Consider the following 20,309-nt stretch of genomic DNA (forward strand, 5'->3'; position numbering starts at 1 on the left):
GAGAGAGAGAGAGAGAGAGAGAGAGAAAGAGAGAGAAAGAGAGGGAGAGAGAGAGAGAGTGAGTATGTGTGTATGATAGAGAGATAAAGAGAGAGAAAGAGAGAGAGAGTGAGTGTGTGAGAGAGAGAAAGAGAGAGAGTGAATGTGTGTGTGTGTGTGTGTGTGTTTGAGAGAGAGTGAGTGTGTGTGAGAAAGAGAGAGAGAGAAAGAGAGAAAGAAAGAAAGAGAGAGAGAGAGAGAGAGAGAGAGAGATAGAGAGAGAGAGAGAGATGTGTCGGAGATTAGTAGAATCTGTTAGTTGTGCCAAACTATTTTTATTTAAATGATTAATGTTTTTCCTCTTACTTCACAGAAAAAAACACACACACAAAAAAAAAAAAAAAAGCTAAGAGATAGCGTTGCAGACTCGTCATTAACAGCAACGAAACGTGACAAAATGTAGGCTACAAAAACTGATTGACAATTAAAGCAATAAGCAACAAAAACAATTTAAGGATTTCAAACAGATAAAAGTCAGCAAAGATCCCGCTAGAGGTTGAATAAATTAAATAAGGTCACCTTGAACAAGGAACAGATAACCGAATAACTTCTAAATCAGTGAAAAAAAAATCACAAATGTATAATCACTAACAAAAGTAATAGCTCACGCACATTAACAGACACACACACCCACACACACACACACACACACACACACACACACACAGAGTGAGTGAGAGAGAGAGAGAGAGAGAGAGAGAGAGAGAGAGACTCCACGGTCTAAGTGCGATTATAAATTGGAATGGCATACTATGACAACGCATTGTCTTCTGAAGCATTTTGGATGAAGATGTCTCGAACCAGCCTTCACATCGTGTGTTTCTTGCTACTTGTAATACTTGGTGAGTTGAAAGTACTACTACTACTACTACTACTACTACTACTACTACTACTACTACTACTACTACTACTACTACTACTACTACTACCACCACCACCACTACTGCTACTACTACCGAATCTTGTTGCAATGTGCCCGATCGTTCCCTCAACGAGCCAATTTATCAGAGGTGAGAATGACTGGTAAATGTAATTTCAACATTTGGTGGTTGTAGTAGGGATGATGATGTGGTGGTTGTAGTAATAGTGGTAGTTAGTAGTTTCTTATGGTTACACCTCCAAGTGAACCGTTTCACTCCAGTCCAGGTATTTTTGTCCTCCATGATGGACGGTATCATAGCCCCCTGGCACCGCTGTGGACGGGCAGTGCAGGACCAAGTGGTCCATATCTTGTTTGGCACCACCACATGCTGTGCACTTGGGCGAATTTCGGTAGCCCCAGCGGTACAGGTTTGTCGCTGTCCTGCCGTGTCGGGATCTGATCCTGTTTGCATGTACCCACTGCTTTCTTGTCAGCTCGTGGAATCCCGGCAGTGGTTGGATAGAGGGGTCGTTGATTATTGCGCTACCCTTTGGCGGGCAGTCAGTCCATTCCTTTCTCCAGGTCTTGGCGATATCGAAATCTTCTAATTTTGAGCCATAAAAAGGTTTCCTTGATTTAAGGCGTGAGGTTTTCGGTGCCATTTCCGTGACTTGTTTGAGCGGTGTTGTGTATGAGATGTTGTCAAGGCGCTCATGTTGTTTTTGTGTTGCTTCTTCTCTACGGAGGTGAGGGGGAGCAATGCCGCTTAAGGTTGGTAGCCATGCTATTGGTGTGGATTTTAGAGCTCCCGAGACGGTTCTCATAGTATCATTAAGTAGAGTGTCCACTTTATGTACATGGGCACTGCGAGTCCAAACCGGGGCACAGTATTCAGCGACGCTATAGCGTAGGGCTAGTGATGATGTTCTTAGGACTTTTGCAGGGGCTCCCCAGGATGTACCAGCGAATTTCCGTATGATGTTGTTTCGTCGTTGTAGTTTATGTGCAGTGTTCTCCAGATGGTGTTTACAGGTCAGTGACCTATCCAGAGTGACCCCTAGGTATTTTGGGTTTGCATCATAGGGTAGAATGGTGTCATTTGTAGTTACTTTAAGTTGGTCCTTTGATTTTGCATTGTTGAGGTGGAACATGGTTGACACTGTTTGTGTAGTGTTCATCTTCAGGAACCATGTTTTGAAGTATTGGTGTAGAGTGTCTGAATCTTGACTAAGTACTGATTGTATTTCTTGTTTGTTTTTTGACTTAATGGCAATGGCTATGTCGTCTGCATATCCAAACTTCATGGATCTTGTTTCAGGAAGGTCGCTGATGTAGATGTTGAAGAGGCTCGGGGCGAGGACTGATCCCTGTGGGACGCCATTCCTAATCATCCTAGATTTGCTGGTGTTATTACCTAGGCATACAGAGAAGCTTCTTTTTCCGGCCATTTTGTTAAGCGGTTTTAGTGTTTTTCTACAGTGTATTATTTTTGACAGTTTAAACATGAGGCCTGTGTGCCAAACAGTATCATATGCAGCTGAGAGATCGATAAATACAGCCCTGTCTTCATTTTCTGTTCGAATCCTGTTTCTATGTAGGATGTCAGTGCCAGCACTTGTTCTGTAGTATCTCTGTTTGGTCTGAAGCCTGCTTGTTCTGGTGGGATGCTGTTGTCAAATTTAGGAATAGTCTTGTGAGCATTATTCTCTCTAACAGTTTAAAGAAGCAGCAGAGAAGGGATATTGGTCGGTAGGTGGCTGGATCTTCAGCTGGTTTGTTTGGTTTCAGGATGGCAAAGACCTTTGCTTGTTTCCAGTTGGAGGGATAGTTGGTTGTTTCAATTATCTCCGAAAATGCAGACGAGAGCCAGTTGATAGCATTTGGCCCCAATTTCTTTATCATGTCCGGGTACACTCCGTCTACACCGGCTGCCTTTCCTGCTTTCATTTGTTTTATGGCAGTTTCTGTTTCAGCTGTCGATATTGGTAAGGCTGAAAAGCTATATTCTGGTAGGCTGTTGTATATTTCTTGATATTTATGTCTAATGTCACGTTCGAATTTATGATTTGGAGTGTGCGTGCTTCGTTGTTTTATTTGTTGCGCTATTTTTTCCACGCTTATGGGTGATGTACTGGGGTTTGGCTTTGGCTTATCTGGATTGAGTTTATTCAAAAGGTTCCAGGCATGTCTGCTCGATCTACCAAAGTCGAGGTTTTCTGTCATTTCCATCCATTTTTGTCTTCTTCCTTCTTCAAGTGAAATTAGTAGCTCATCAGCAACATTTTGATCTTGAGTTTTTTCATATTCTTCTAATAATTCTTGGCTTTTCTTAGACCAGCATGGGATATACCTGGTTCTATGGCCCCTTGGTATGTACAATTTTGAACTTTTTAGAATGAGTTTTGCAAACCTGTCGATGTTTTCCTGCTTTGCTGGAATTCTCCTACATATGATTTCAATGTACGTAGTAAATTCATTCCATTTTGCCTTTTGGAAGTTCCATCTTGATTTAGGGAGGGATGCTGACATTGGTATTGTTATTCCAATTTTCACGAGGACAGGTCTGTGTTGGCTTTTTGGAAAGTTGTTAAGTACCTGTCTTTTTACTTCCAGGGGTCTATGGTTTCCGTCTCTAGTGACAAATACAAGGTCAGGGGTGTAATCTTTTTGCCATCTGGCTGAGGAAAAAGTCCCTTTTTCTAGTGGACTGTATTTGAGTTCGAGGTTGTTCTGATTTGTCCAAGATGAGATCGTTTCACCATTTTTATTGCTACTCCTGTATCCCAATCTGTATGCTGGCTGTTGAAGTCGCCTGTTATAATGGCTGGATGAGAAAGGGTTGGGAGTAGGGGTGTTGGCCAATCGGTGAGAGGTGGTTTGTATATGTTCATCAAAGTGGTATTTTCCATTTTGATTATAGTCGTGTGTATATTGTCTTGAGTAATGGTTGAGTCAAGTACGGTGACCAGAGATGGTCTTTTGGCATAGATTATGGTGCCATATTTTTCATGTTCGAGTTTTGCGACCAACGTATAGTTTGCGATGGAGTATCGTGATGGTGCGGCAGCAGGACCTATGTGCGTCTCTTGTATGAATAATAAGTCAGCATTATGTTTATCAAGGAGCTGTGCGAGGTATTCGCATTTGGGCATTGAAAGACCTTCTACATTCAGAGATATTAGGTTGATCTGAGTGCCGATTGGTATTGCATTATTTGGTGGAGAACCTCGCTTATTTTTCACATCCACTGGGTTCTTGGCAACGGATGAGCGGTCCTTTTTATGCTGGGCGACGACCGAGCCAGCGTGATACCTTTGTCTGGTGTTCTTCATGAAATTGGAGGTGTGCATCCGGGAGTGGGACAGTGTCTCAGTCCGGATACCGATTTTGGACCACTCTTAGCTTTCATCTCTCCATCGGCCGTTCCAACAGGATTGCATCTAGGTTGGTTGCGCCCTTTGGGTCATTGAGGTACTTAGGCTTCTACACGACGTCAACGTGGTGATCCAGCGTAGAAGAGTAATAGTGGTGATAGGGAGGATGTAGTGGTAGTGATTGTAGTAGTAGTAGTAGTGGTCGTATGGATGATTGTGTGGTGGTGGTTGTAGTAGCTGTGGTAGGTATGATGATGTGGTGGTAGTTGTAGTAGTAGTGGTGGTAGGGATGATGATGTAGTGGTGGTTATAGTAGTGGTAGTAGGGTTGATGATGTGGTGGTGGTTGTAGTAGTAGTGGTGGTAGGGATGATGTGGTGTTATTTGTAGTAGTAGTGGTGCAAGTGATGATAGTGTTGTGGTGATTGTAGTAGGAGTGGTGGTAGGGATGATGTGGTAGTGGTGGTAGGAATGATGATGTGGTGGTGATTGTAGTAGTAGTGGTCTTAGAGATGATGATGTGATGGTGGTTGTAGTAGTAGTGGTGGTAGAATGATGCTGTGGTGGTGGTTGTAGTAGGGTTGATGATGTGGTGGTGGTTGTAGTAGTAGTGGTCTTAGAGATAATTGTGTGGTGGTGGTTGTAGTAGTTGTAGTAGGAATGATGATGTGGTGGTAGTTGTAGTAGTAGTGGTGGTAGGGATCATGTGGTGTTATTTGTAGTAGTAGTTGTGGTAGGGATGATGATGTTGGAGGTGGTTGTAATAGTAGTGGTGGTAGAGATGTTGATGTAGTGGTTTTGGTGAGTGTTTTTTATTCAGTGATGATAATAGTAATTTGTCAAAAAGCAGGAAAATGTCTCCGTCTGTCGATCAAACACAAGCAAAGTGTAAAAATAACAGGAACATAGTTTTGTATTAATATTATTAAATATATTACTATAAGTAGTATAAATCCATTCTTATTATTAGACATAAATTTACTTTTTGTAAACATTTAATGAATTGTCCTTCCCATATGTTAAAGGCCTACAATGCTATTCAAATAAAAGGCCAGAAAGTGTTGTATTATTTTGATTTTTACTTTATAAAGCAGGCTACAGTATCTTTGTTACCGAAACCTAGTGGTTATTCAGCTTCAATACAAACCAAGAATCTCAAATTTAAAGCCATAGTCCTTAGGTAAAAAGAAGGAAGAGTAAACTAAGCCAATCACCATTGCTTTATTATAATAATATATTATCTCTGTATAACCAGATGATTTAATGGAGAGAGAGGGAGAGAGAGAGAGAGAGAGAGAGAGAGAGAGAGAGAGAGAGAGAGAGAGAGAGAGAGAGAGAGAGAGAGCGAGAGATTTAAAAAGGCAGTAGGTACCTACAACGAAGAAAAAAATCCAGACCCATTTGTCCCTTCCCCTTCAACCATCAACCGGCTAATCAAAGAACACCACTGGTCTTCTGTGTCAATTGTGACATCTGGTGCCATTCTGTCTGGCCCGACGTCATAAAAACGGGACCGTCACCAAATTTAACGAGCAAAGGTGTCAAAATATAACATAAGACATAATGGTGATTTTTTGGTTTTGAGGAAAATGCTTGACACGGCAAATCCAGTGGAAAATTTCTGAGAAATTCTCCAAATCACTATTTATCAAAATTTTTTTTTGAAAAAGGAGGAATTGTGATGGGGATGGGCGGAGATAAACAACAATTTAGGCGGATGATTCTCAGCCCTGATTTATGCAGTGCTCCTGTTATAGAGCGGATGCCTTTAAACAGGTCATGGACCGTAGTCCTTTAGTAGTCATTCAATGTCTGCTCTCACTGTGCAGAATCTGGTAAGCTTTTTACCATTGCAGATTAAACCCCATTCCGTTCCAATGAACCTCTTAATTTCCCCAAGTCGATCCCAGAGTCTATTTGTACACAGATTGCCGTCCAATTTGCTTCTTAAAGGAGTTAAGCAAGCCGCATTCTCTCACTAGATGAAGCCAAAAACGGGTTATCGTCTCTCCAACGACATCACTTTATGCTTTAATTTACACAATTTGACGTAGACCCTCTCGACCCTCTCGACTTTTCCGTTTATACCCTATAAGGGAGAGGGTAGGGGAGCCAAGTAATCTGCTGCTGGAGACCTGCAGTACCAGGGCGGATGTGCTCAGGAACGTCTTGTGGGGCAAAAAGAGATTGTACCCAGGTTAGTTGGAAAGGCTGTACAGCGAGTTCTTACAGACTCAGTCCAAGTCCTGTTGACTACATCAGTCTCTGGCAGATAGAAGGAATTGGGTAGATAATACCGTGGACAGTGTGGACTCGAAACTGATAAAGACATTGGATTGCATAGAATTTATGCGAAAGGTGGAGCGGAATGTGAGACAACCACAATTGCTAAGGACATAAAGAGGTGTGCAAACTGGTTTTGAAATATGCATTTTGAGTGCGATGATTGGAAGACACAACGTAAGATTTAGAACTCGCTACATCACGGCAAAGAGACTGGAACGCGTCGTTCAGTCCCTGAGAACCCTGACACGCCTGGGTCTCCGGGCACGGGCCTTGTTGGAACAGCAGGTTCTAATGGTCTCGTCTCACACTACAATACTATGACGGTGTGTCCAGGCGGCGAATTAATTGCCGCAGTTGTTTACAGTTCCGGACCCACTTGGTAGCCTCGTCACACCATAACGCTTGACCAGATGCTCAGGGGTTTCAGTTTTTTGTGTGTGTCACAACGGGTGCATTAGGATAGGCGGAAAGTCCCCACTGATGAATCGTCGCTGCCTTAAGGCAGGTTGTCGATATCAGACGATTTGCGCAACCCAATGCCTATTGCTCGCTGACGAAAGGTTTGTACTCCTGAAACATCCATTGTCTGTATTATTCCCACCCGAAGCCTCTTCATGTTCACCTTTTTGTTTGTATCTTCAATGGCTTCAATGAAACAGGAGTCGCATCACAGCGGCAATTTTCCTGGTGTGAATGAAAAGATCTGTAGTGACCGCGAGATTGAAATATGATTGGAATGAAATTGAATATCTTCGTTAAATGATTTAAAAAACCAACAAAAAAAAAAAACCCCAACAAACCCACCCCTTCCCTTAAAAAAATTCAAACAAACAAAATAACAAACAACAGCAGGGTTTCTTTGATTGGTGAGTATTCCAATGCATACATTTTCATAATTCTCAGAGTCAACTCAAGGTAAAAAGGAGTGCAGCAAAACATCCCTTGAGGACTGCCTTAGCCGAAAGCATAATACCCACGAGGGCCGTTGTCGGTAAGTTAAGCTTTCAATGATAAGATGTAACGTGAGTAGATAAATGCCAGAAGACAAAAGCGAATAAAACTTTTGCGTGTTTGAGAGTTTAACCAAAGACTCGACACACACAGACACACACACAACACACACACACACACACACACACAAACATGAACACACATGTAACACTTGGCATTTAGCATGATAGAAATTTATATTTGTAGAAAACCTATGTAAAATTTATAGCAATGAACCTTAAATAGAATAGACATACAACACTGCCAAATAGGGGACAGTTTTTCTGAGCTACACGGTATATATATACATAAAAACATATATATATATATATATATATATATAAGTATCAATCCACTATTAAGGTGACCACTGTGAAATGCACCAATTGGAGGACCAAGCATATGTCTTGTTCAAATTGATTAAACTGTTCAATCTTTGTTCAAATGAGTATAGTTTGATTCCCTACAATGATTTATGAACACAATTCTGATGCTTGATGATCACAATGGTATATAGAAAATTACTCGGTCCCCCTAATGTTTTACTAAGTGTTTCTGTAGCTTTAAGGAGACATTTGGTAAAAACATGTTTTTAGGGAGACCACATTAAAAAACCCTTTTAGGGAGCCCAGTATATGTTTATATATGTGTATACCTAAGAGTGCATTTTCAAGTGAGCTACCACCAAATTGTCTAAAATAAAGTAAGTCCTTAAGATTAAGAGCTTCATGGCCATAGTGTCGAAGCTTATCCCAGTGTGCGTAGAGTGAAGTGGCCGAGCAACGCATTTACTAACTCCTGGGAAGGTCCATCCCTCAGAAGGGGCGCTCAGGGAAATAACCTGGGACTCAAACACGGCAAAAAATATTCCCAGTTGCTCCGTGCGCCATTGTTTTTGCAGTCCCCGACCCCTTTAGAAACCTGACGACCCAGGTTAAGATCAGAGATAGAAGGGACCAGGCAGAGGAGTTTATTTGTTGTTGTTGTATACCACTGAATGGACTTGGTTTGTTTTGTTTTGTTTGTAAGGGTTTTACGGCGCTTGCAACACATTAAGGTCATATCAGCGCCAGTAAAAAGGAAGAAAATGGGATAGTAAAAAGTTCTGGAACTACAATTAGAGCACCCAAGAAAAAGTAAGGCAAAGGGGATTTGTTTCAAATAGGAAACAGTAGATTCCAAGAGCCCACTATCAAAGTACTTAGTTTGAGATCACCTAAACGTCTCATTCAGACACAAGCACAGGTCCCAACAAAGAGGGATACACTCAAATGTTTACAAAGCATAAATAATATGTAAACAAAACAATAAAGAGCATAACAGACAGATGATTTACAAGGGAAAAATATAATCTCCCAAAACTCGAACTATACATTTGACTGTTTCCCTCCCAGCCAGGTCCTGGACAAAACCAAGTAATCCCATCCCATCCCGAGACAAAGACAGAAAACAAGTTGGAAAACAGACATAGGGGATAGAAGACGCAACGAGTACGTCCCTGCCCATTATGGGAAGTCGGGAACCCCACCCAGTGAGTGAATGGAGTTGGATGGATAGGACAGCAGATCTGATGGACACAATGAACGGCTTCAATCAACATCTCATTCACTTTAACTTGCACAATGCTTGCTTTGGTTTCGTGGTAGACAGTTCGTCTGACGCCCGAGTTGCCAGGGTTCGAATCCATATTTGTGGCGATGCAGAGTCATTGTAAAAGTCTCATTTACAGTCTCACTTGTGTTAATTGGAGTACGTTACTGAATTGTAACAACGTTGTTCGTGTCCATATAAATCTACTACCAGCTGCACGTTGAGCTCATTGTGGGTTTTATGATACATCAAGCTCGTGTAAAATTACATTTACATTTGACCGAAAAATGATACATAACGATTGAAGTCTACAAATCATATTGCAGGTTTATTTCAGTTCCAAAAGCCATCACAAACATTCATCCACTGTATCACATAAGTCTTTGGTCACCAAATAAAAGCATGAAGTTTGCTATGTGTACAGTGCAACATAAAAGGATAGAAACAGTTTTACTGATAAAACCCTCAAATGATAACAAACCAATATGTTGTTGCTGGTAAGTTGCTTAATTGCATTTGTTAAAAAGCATAAACTGTGAAGCAAAAGTGTTGAAAATCGTTTGAATAAAGTTTAATGCAAAAAAAATAATTCTTAAGCACTTTATGCCGTTCTAAGCTGTCGTTGCTGCATTTTTTTTCATTATTAATTATTATTATTCTGATTAAGGATGAGGGGATAAAGAAAGAATGAAATTAAATGCACAGAGGTGTCATTTCTTGACAGTCACCTCTAAAGATTGCAACTCTTAAAACTATCATAAAAAGAATAGTGAAATTTTACATTAGGTATCTAGAAAATGCTGAACATAAAGCTACATTGGCCAATTAAGTTAGGGTTAGTAGAAAGACTTTTTATTCTGCCATATCTGATTCTTTCAGATAGTTCTACATAGCTGCCAACTTTTCAAAAATAAAATAAGGAACGCTCATTTTGCCCGGGATGAGGGGCGATGTGTGCCGAAGCCCCCCCCCCCCCCCTTCATCGAATCGCAACATATAAAAGTCAGCCTTTTTAATTACTATTACTAACACTAACAAGTTTGAGATGACAGAGGCTAGTCCAAATGTTGCTCAATTATCGGGTTTAGTACCAGCACATTTGAATCGTTAAAATGACACTTTCCACAATGATTGTTGTTTTGTTTTTAAGGGTTTTACGGCGCTTGCAACACATTTAGGTTATATCAGCGCCAGTAAAAAGGAAGAAAATTGGATAGTAAAAAGTTCTAGAATTACAGTTGAAGCATCCAAGAGAAAGTAAGACATAGGGGAACTGGGAACAAATAGGGATCAGATGTAGATTCCAAGAGCGTATCACCAATGTACTAAGTTTGAGATCACCTATAAGTCTTATCCGGACACAAGAACAAAATCCAACAAAGAGGAACACACTCAAATGCTTACATTATACATTAAAAAATAACAAATATAGTAATAATACATAACAGAGAGATGATTTACAAGGAAAAAAATATCATCTCCCAAAACAATAAATATGCATTTGACTGCTTCCCTCCCAGCTAGGACTCCGGCGAGGGCCAGGAAAAAAACAAGTAATCTCATTCCAAGACAAAGACTGAAAGCATGTTGGAAAACAGATATAAGGGGATAGAAGACACAGTGTGTACCTCCCTGCCCGCTATGGGAGCTTTCCACAATGAGATCAAAATTCAGAACGGACAATATAAAGAAAGAATTCAACTGCCTCAACTTTGATAAGGACCAATACACAAGAAGCACGATTGTAAAATAAATGAAATAACTTAAGATGGTTAGAAATGCATAACTACCAACCTGGTACATCACTTGAGAGGGCGTTTTGGGGTAAAAATTAGGTGAGTTCAGATAAAAAGTAGACGATTGCATATATGTTTTCTTTCATGCAACATAATGGTCTTTAAGTAGTATACTATAATAGTAGTTATAGTAAAATGCACCTCTAAATATTAGAGAATTCCTACTTCTTTACTTTGACAAGATAAACACACCTAAAAATGGAGTATACTTATTTTTCTTGAACCTAAACCGTTACAAAAGCTTGCTTGAAAAAAAAAAAATTAAAATCAGATGAAGATGTTTTTAAAGGGATTAAATTTATATATTTCATAAATTAATAAAGGGAAATAATCATTGTCATCTTTAATCAATATAAGCAATTGATTTTCTTATTGAATACCTTCCAATCAAAAAGGTGGATTTAATTTTATTCTTAATTAAAATAATATTTGTAACAAATAGTGAAAGTATCAATACTGTCTTAGAATATTCAAAGTATATCGAGGCTAACATCCATATCCTATGCAAATCTCCAATACATTATGAAAGGTTTGAGTAAAATACAGGCGTCATATAAACGAATGGAACTTTTTTAATTGTTGAAAATCATTTATGTTAGAGGCATAATTCAAATTAAAGAGCTACACAAATGGAGATTATGCTCTCACTGGACACCAATAATAATGATAATAATAATAACAACAATAGTAGTAGTAGTAATAGTAATAATAATGGATCAATAATAATAATTCATTAGGCTCACATGGCTTTTTTACCACAAATTAGTCAAAAATTACAAAATACGGATTTTGAACTAAAAATAAGCACTTACGGACTCAGGAAGTCAAATACGGAACAAATCCGTTTTTAACAGAACGGTTGGCAGCTATGGTTCTACAAAGCATTTGTCTCTCAAGCTGAGCAAATGAATGTTCATATAATATAAAAAAGGATATTGCAATGATGAAGAGATTGTACTATATAAAGATAAAACGTTTTTGTAAACCCCCAAAATATGTCAATAACACTATACAATACAATGAATGTAATACAAATCAAATTCATGATTGTCATTACACCGATTGAAACGCTCTTTCCCTTCTATATTTATTTCTTTCATTAAAAATCTTTGTCTTCACCAAACTAATTAGTGTACCTTCAGGGATTCCTTTTTGTGAAAATACCCTGTGGTGTTTTAAGAACAGAATAATTTCAGACTTTCTAGGTAATGATCCCCTTGAACCATGTGCTGAAACATCTTCGACAAAGTTTTTAAAATATGACTTGACTCTATCTGTATCCTCATCTGACCATGACATGTATCTCCGATTTTTGCTTGAATTCCTCTTGGGTTCAGTTTGTTTTGAAGAACACGTAAGCTGATTTGGCACTCCTGCTTCACCATCAAATATTTCTTCTTGATTTGCAGCTGTTACTATGGATGTTCCAAAATTTGCATTTGAGTCTCTATTCACTACAGAGTCATTTGTTTCAATGTTACAATTTCCTTCCCCAGTGACCGATGCTGAGTTATCAATTTGACCCAAAAAATGACCAACTTCTGTTATTTCTCGTATTGCAAGTGGACACTGATAAATGTTTTGATTGATTGATTCACTGTGTCCCATATGTCGATAGAAGACATCTCTCTCGTGTTGTGGGACATCAAGTAAGGCAAATAATGTCGAAGCTCGGTGCCTGAATTTATCAGCTATTAACAACTGGGGTTTCTCTAAATCCTTTACTAAGGAAGTGACATATTTGATGGCAATGTAACCACTTACATGATCTTTGGATATTCCTGTATTTGGAAAAAGAAATGGGTTGTCTGAAATATCAACAGCTTTACGCTCCTGTGCAAGTTTCCTTAAAGGCTGAATTGTGTCATTGGGTATCAACACAGGGACCAACATCTTGCTTCCCTTTCCAGACTGATAGGCCAGCTTATACTTCTCAAGTAACGCTTTTTCCAGAGGATCAGTGACATGTTGTACAAGCTGGGGATCAACCCATACACCTGAATCTGCATCATTCCAGTCTTTTAACAACATCCTTGCGGGTTCTCCGCCTCTCCTCGCATTAAACATTGTAAGCCTAGCTACGATGACATTGCGAAGCCTAACAAACATATGTGAATCAAATAATTGATAATCATCCTCACAAATACGGACCATCTCTTCAGTAATAAATTGCCGTAGCTTCTTTATATCATTCTCTAATGGCATCTCTTTGGGTTTTCTCAAATTTGTTCTCTTTGCTTCACATTGAACTCTGGCTGTAAAAAAAATACTATCCCAATTATAATCCAGGACAGCTTTGAACAAATCTATCTCTGCGGATTCTTCCATTTTGTTTTGCATTATATATTCCCCTTTTAAGAAATTAATTAACTTTTTCAATATAAATCCAATTGAAAGCTTCAAGCCTGCTTTCAATGTCCCATCCTCTTTCAAAGTCATTTCAGAAATGGTTTGCGATATTTCATTAAAGTTACAACGCTTCACCACGTCCTCTCCAGAGAAAGAAGGTTGATTCGTTCTCTTCCTAGTTTTTAAAATCAAATTTCCTAAGATGCGTAAATCACTCATTATAACTTTTCTCTCCTTCTTTGAACTTTTACTCCACAATTTTGTTCCTAACAATACTATAGCTTTGTCTGATCGACACAAATTTCCCACTTCATCATTCCGAAATTTGTCAAGAATATTCTCCTTTATTTCTTTACTTGCATTGGGAGCCACGGGATAAAATTTTACAACCCCAGTACACAGAGCATGCTCAGTACTACATTTCTTTTTGTGTTCATAAACCCTTCGTCCAGAGTAAAACCCCTTACAGCCAGCACACATAACAACTTCATGTGACCCTTGTGCTCTCTCACGCATAACTATTGAATTGTTTCTAGTGTTTGAATAAAAAATGCCCTTTTTCTTGAGATAATCCATTGTTCTATCCCTTTCCTTTACAGGCTGTTTCATGGCCTCTGTAACTTCTGTCTCATCTTTGTGTTTCCTCATCAAATGCCTTGAGAGTTTTGTTTGCAACTGTCCACAGTATGGACAGGGTCTCCTTGGCTTTTTGTATTTCTCTGGAAAAAAAAGAAGAAAATAAAGCACATCATGCTATGAACTATGAAAATAAATCAATAGACAGATCATATGCACATCAGCTACATGACAGCGATAGAGAGGAATAGCATTCCAAATATTTAAGGCCTGGACAAGTAACTGTCATAATTCCTTCTTGTTATATACTTTTCTACCATCTATTCCTTTGGAAGAGGTATGTTAGATTTGTGGAGACCTCTGCCACATAACAAATCCAGTGAAAAGACGCCATATTTTTGTTTTGAAATAGAAATAAATAGATCAATCCACCCACTTCACTGGGTTCAGGGTTCCCTCTTCATTATAATCAAAATATGAACATAAATCGGAATAGTAACACATTGAAGTCTCATCTGAATACATAGATTGTCCTTTGTTGTTTCAGCGAAAAATCAGACAGAATGTCAAAAGAATTTTAGGTTTTTCCCCAACCACCCCTTGGAGGTATCAGTATCAGCGGAATGGTAAGCGTCATGTTTTTTACGTTGAGCAACAAAATTTACTCCAAATGCTTCACTCGACCCAGGCGGAAAAGCAATCAAGAATAGACCCAAGTCCTATCCAAAGACTAACATTTCATTTAAGTTTATTGTAGGCCCTTGGCCAATCGACAAAATTCAATTCACATAAATTATTTACAACAATCAGAAATTAATTATATCAATAATAGTAATAGAATGCAATGAAGGCAATATCATAATAATAATAATAATAATAATAATAATAATAATAATAATAATAATAATAATAATAATAATAATAATAATAATAATAACAGTAGCGGCTATAAGTAACAATTAATATAGTAACAAAAGTAATAATAGACTATAGTTCATAGTCATAACAATGACTTTCTTTGTCATTGAGGGAGTGAGAAAACATCACCGGCTGGCAGAACAAACAGCCGACATCAATCAAACGTCCTCCAGACCGGTTGAGCATCGGCTTCATTAATTCCTTAAAGACTTCCCCCCAACTGCCTGAACGATGCTGATGCCCAGACAACTTAATCCTGATTTATATTTGTGTGGAATGAAATATGACATATATATGCCGGAAATATTTCAATAACAAACACACTGTTCAGATAGAAAATATTTGAGTCTTGCCTTTGTTAATTGATACAGGTAAGTTAGGAAAATAAATGCTAGTAAAAACGATCAGCAAGTTCGTGAACACTGCTTCTCAACTCGAACATATGTTTTCATCAAATCTACACACATCATGTTGTGAGCTGAATTTTAATGATCTCAGTTGTCATTGAAAGGAAACCCAAGAATTTTAGAATAAAGAAAAATATTGAACCTGGAAGTCAAAAGGGTTTGTAGCACAGCAGGCATTATCAAAGTATAATTTTAGTACCGACAAATTAAAAAGAAAATGTGCTTTTCTTTAAATGCTCCCAATCATCATATACTGTTTAGGTTGCAAGATTAATAAAAATGTTATCTACTCTGATTCTCGTTAAGTTTCCAGCTGGTCTGTGAAAAAAAAGCCTTAAGCATCATAGAAATACAAAGAAACAGTTTTAATATATAGATGGGTTGTAACAAAAAAACCATTTTAACACTTACAATACAAGCAATTTAAGTCTATTACAGACAAAAAAAAACCCCAATAAAATAAACATGAACATTTTTATGGCTGGTTTCACTGATATCACTCACACATTGGGGTTTCAGATTCTAAGATGTCCACCCTATCAAATTTGGATTTGTGCTTGTTATGTAAATGGTAGCGTATTTTGCGACGCAGCACTGCCAAAACAGAAAAAAAAATGCAATAACACAAATGCAGCACCATGGAGGGGGTGGAAGTTTTCTTTTAAAAGGAATGGGTAAATTAAAATTGATCCCACAAATATCAAAGGAGAAGAATGACAAAAAAATGACTCACCATTGCACGTAACACGTTGGTTTGCAAGTGTATAGCATTCGGGTTGAACCTGGGTCCCAGACTGGCAACGAGGTTCAGTCTGTGATAGTTGTGGATGAGGCTCTGACTGAGTTGGGGAATGAGCACTAGGTTCCAAAGACAATGATGTACTCAGCATTGGGTACCTCACAGAGTACGTAGAGGAATCAGACTCGGAGTCAGCAACAAAATCGGGACCCTGTATATTTTGTGGAAAAGATGACAGATCAATCAATTTATTCATGTTGACAATAAACATGAAGAGCCATTGTTTAATAATCCAACTAAACAATTAGCTGGTTAATAATGCAAGTATAATAAAAAAGAGTTGAGAAAGGCAGACATATTGTCTAAGTATTTAATATGTTCAACTGTGCTTGGATAAATATAGATACACCAACCAGGGTTTCAGTAAACCGTTTTTAACCAACTCTTTAAATCCTACACCAGGACCAACAACTACAAAACAATTTTTTATATCACTACGATTCTGGACATATAAACGGTTGTCATTGCAACAATATGAACTTCCTAACCTTGCAACTGCAATATAGTTAACAAAAAAAGTTGATAAACATTACGATGCAAGAGAATTTGGACAAAATGCGAGATCAAAAGTATAATCCCAACAGAAGCTATTTTAATTTTTCCTGGAAACGCATCATTTTCACATTTTGTCAAATAAAAAAACAAACGACTTCAAATGTGAATGGCTCATCAATGAATATCACTTCAAAATATAACGAGGAAGGTTTAAAATAGTGTTATTGTTGGCGAAGTCCACTGCAAAGAAAAATTTTTAACAACAAAAAACTAGGAGATCTCACTGGTGTAAAACAGTGTTGTCCTTGTCCTGAAATATTGTATTGCGCCTAACAGACTGCAGGTCTCATCTTTTGTGGCAAATGTGTTTTGTCCACCACAAAATATGTTGATGTGAAGCATTTTGAGCATGGTGCCAACTGTGGATAAACGCTATACAAATGTTATGATTTTATTTTAATGTACATACTTACCACAAATGAATCATGTGATATGGAACTTTGTTCTGCATCACTTTCAGGCTCTGAGTTGGAGTCTATATAGAAAATAAAAACAACAAAAAAAAAGCTGAAGACTATCATGTGCAAGTTTTTCTCTAAACTCTTAAACAAAAAATCATGCCATCTTGTGCTGTAAATGGATTTTTTAAAAATTATTTACCTTATGACTATTGTCCTTTGGAAAAAAAAAGAAAATTAAGTCCGAAACCTTCTGGCTATTTTCTTTTAAATTTCAAGAACGTCAGAGTTGGCAAGGGAGGACGGAAATATAATTCCAGAAACCAATCTGTCTATAATCATATCCATATGATAGTTTTTCGTTCAAGATTCAGGTACAGTCCACTTAGGATAATCGCAATACCTTGGGATCATCGAAAATGTTGGGATTAACCGAAATTCAGTTTCCTGTCCACTATTTCAACATTTTACACATTTATTGTCAACTCAAACCAGTAAATAATATTCTTAGTCCACCACATACAGAGCAATTTGATTGAAACAAAAACCATATGGCAGCCCCGTGTAGATTTGTCAACCAAAAGCAGCTATGAAGCAAGCCGATATCTTATTCAGATTGGAAGAAGTTTCAATCTTTTTTCTCAACAATTCAACATTTGTCAGAGTTAAAGAGATTAGCCTTAATGAGAGACAATAAGCTCTCACCAAACTCGTTGGTCACAATGCACAGTTGTTAATCCTAAAACAAAGGATATCGCTCAGTCTCTCTTTATAACTGTCATTTATAACCTGTTGTCAAGATTATGACCAGCCCCACCCCTCTTCTATTTAATGGCCACCGATGACGTCACAAACCCATACTGCAGAGCCCCGCCCTCTTTCGACTCTAACAGAGTGGTGACACACTACTGTAGCATTAAATCCTGCTCACTCTCGATTCTTCAACCTGTCACGATTTCATCCATGATGAAATTTAATCATGATATACTGTTTGATTTCTTGAATTTACCACTTTTTAAAAAACCGAAGTTTGTTGCAATTAACCAGTGACTTTTATATAGAATTATTTCCATTGCTTAGGAAATATTGTGATTAACCGAAAGTTGCGATTAAACGAGTTGCAATTATCCGGAGTGGACTGTAATAGTATTACACATCATGACTCAAAAAAAAAAAAAAAAAAAAAAGCAAACTATGTGTACCTAAATGTTATTCATTTCCTCATCAAATTACATTCTTACCATTAACATCATAGATCACATCAAAAGGGTTGTCTGGATTGACAGCAAGACATTTTTCAGGATTTTTAAAGCTCAAATCTCTCTGATCTGAAGTTACAAAAGAAATAGCATATTCTCAACATTAAACTATGATTTTGTGATGGCTGTGATATGGCATACTGTATGCATAAAGCAAGATGCAAAGACAGGTTTAAGTTTAAATTATTTTATATTCTTTTCAAAAATCCATTCTAGTTTTGCCAAAATAAAATAAACACGAGAAGTGTTGAGTTGGATAAAGCTAAAACTAAAAGTAGTAGTGGTAGTAGTAGTAGTAGTAGTAGTAGTAAACGACAGATCTTACTCACTAGTGTGAATCTACAGTCTACAGAAGTTCCCGAATTATCTGACTCCACTTCCAAATGACTGACTGACAAGTGACAATCATCAATCGGTGTGTGTGTGATTGTGATGTCTACCCTATTGAAAATCTTAAATCAACAGTGATGTAATAAGAATGGCCAATAACTTACCATTTAAATTATCTCGGTGTCTCTTCAATGATGCCTCCAGCATCAATTTACCCCACGATGCCATAGACGTCTAGTTTGGAACTCAGCAAGTGACGAAAAAATACTTGCGGCTATAGAGAGGACGTCCGTCGGCCACTCTCTCCGCAAGTCAATTGTCAGTGGTTATCAGATAATCATTGGTTCTTGAAAAATATAGAAACACAGCGGTTCATTTAAAAAGACTCTTTTGTAGATCAAGATATAATGTTAGGTATTGCACTTTAAAATCTCTTCAGGCATAGAACGGGTCAACTTGACGTCTAGACCAAATCATTTCGAAGATCGATATGGCAACAGCAACGCCTGGAATGGAGGATTTAAATGCGGCATCTGACGATTCTACTGCTATGACAGAAGATGCTCCATTTCACGACGTCGAGATGGCTTCAACTGGCATCAGGCATCAACATGCTACTCAATAATGGGTTTGATGAAGCGTTTGACTAAGAATTAAAGCTGATAACTGATAACCACCTACCTACTACTGACTTGCGGAGTGAGTGAGTGCCGAGTGCCTCTTTATGCGCGAAATTGACTAAACATACGTTTCACGAAAAAAAGAGTTACTATGTTTGCTTGTCTCTTGTCACCAAGATAAGAATCCGGACCAAGATTCGATAAATCTGTTTCTAAAAATAGATTATAATTCGTATATCTTGTTCATTCCTCAGTTCATCAACTTTCACACAATTTTATATTAGGTTTTCATTACTATAAAAATCCATATAATGCTCTAGAATTTTAGAGAAAATTTCGGAAAGATATATTGCCTCACTATTGAAATATATCGATGAAAACACTGGTACCCCTATTGTACTTTTTTCAGGCGGTCACCTTATTGACCAACGTGAAAATTTAGGCATAACTCTTCTTACTGTGGTGTTTAACAAATAACTTCAATACTATGATTTACAATTATATATCCTTGACGGTTGGGTTGACAACTTTAAACTAAAAATAGAAAAGTGAATGTGCTAGAGGTCAAATCAATAGGGGGACCGGATTTTGGTCTCCCTATTGGTAAAGTACTGTAAAATGAACTAATAGGGGTACCAAAAGTCTCCCTATCCGGTATTAATACATATTATATATATATATATATATATATATATATATATATGAGAGTTTGTGGGTACTTGTAGGTACGAGATTGCTCGATAATGTTGGTTAGAGCATTGAAAATAAGTAAGGACACTCACATTTTTCTGTCGATACAATTGTTTCAATGGGTTTCTATATCGTCAGTGAACAAGAATAATTATCCGTGGTGTACTTTTTCTTTAATTGAGTTCGATGTTGTTTATTTTCGTCCTTATTCTTACTTCCGCTAAGTATGTTATTGGTTGGGCGGTGATTAGTGTTATGTAGTGACATTGTACTGTGTTCTCATTGTGTGTGTGTGTGTGTGTGTGTGTGTGTGTTTGTATGTGTGTATGATGTATACAGGTGTGTGTTGTTGCATGTTGTTTAGGTGATTATACATGATTTTATAGTTATGTGTTTGAAGGTTGGCTTGAGTTTTATTGAGAACAATAGCAATAATTGCTTCAAATGACAAAAACTAAAATCTCGCAGTTCT

The 20,309-nt window shown here is 37.8% G+C and overlaps 2 protein-coding genes across 2 annotated transcripts in view; one reads left to right on the plus strand and one right to left on the minus strand.

The window, feature by feature from the left end:
* Positions 1-726: 726 nt before the first annotated feature.
* The window catches only part of LOC144968670 (uncharacterized), a 29,884-nt gene continuing 10,301 nt past the window's right edge, over positions 727-20,309 (plus strand). The window contains exons 1-2 of the mRNA XM_078907240.1: positions 727-881; positions 7,464-7,551. Coding sequence (XP_078763366.1) covers positions 782-881; positions 7,464-7,551 — 188 coding nt within the window. The 5' untranslated portion in view covers positions 727-781. The remainder of the gene's footprint in view (positions 882-7,463; positions 7,552-20,309) is intronic.
* LOC144963365 (uncharacterized) lies at positions 15,151-19,219 on the minus strand. Its single transcript, XM_078897330.1, has 4 exons — positions 18,692-19,219; positions 18,180-18,266; positions 16,954-17,015; positions 15,151-16,136 (listed from the first exon to the last, which is right to left on the minus strand). Exons 1-4 carry the CDS (start codon positions 18,753-18,755, stop codon positions 15,747-15,749), a joined length of 603 nt encoding a protein of 200 aa, XP_078753456.1. The 5' UTR covers positions 18,756-19,219; the 3' UTR covers positions 15,151-15,746.

Source organism: Berghia stephanieae, chromosome 1 (assembly GCF_034508935.2).
Source record: "Berghia stephanieae isolate SIO BIC M18660-M18661 chromosome 1, UCSD_Bste_1.3, whole genome shotgun sequence".
Lineage (NCBI taxonomy): Eukaryota > Metazoa > Mollusca > Gastropoda > Nudibranchia > Aeolidiidae > Berghia > Berghia stephanieae.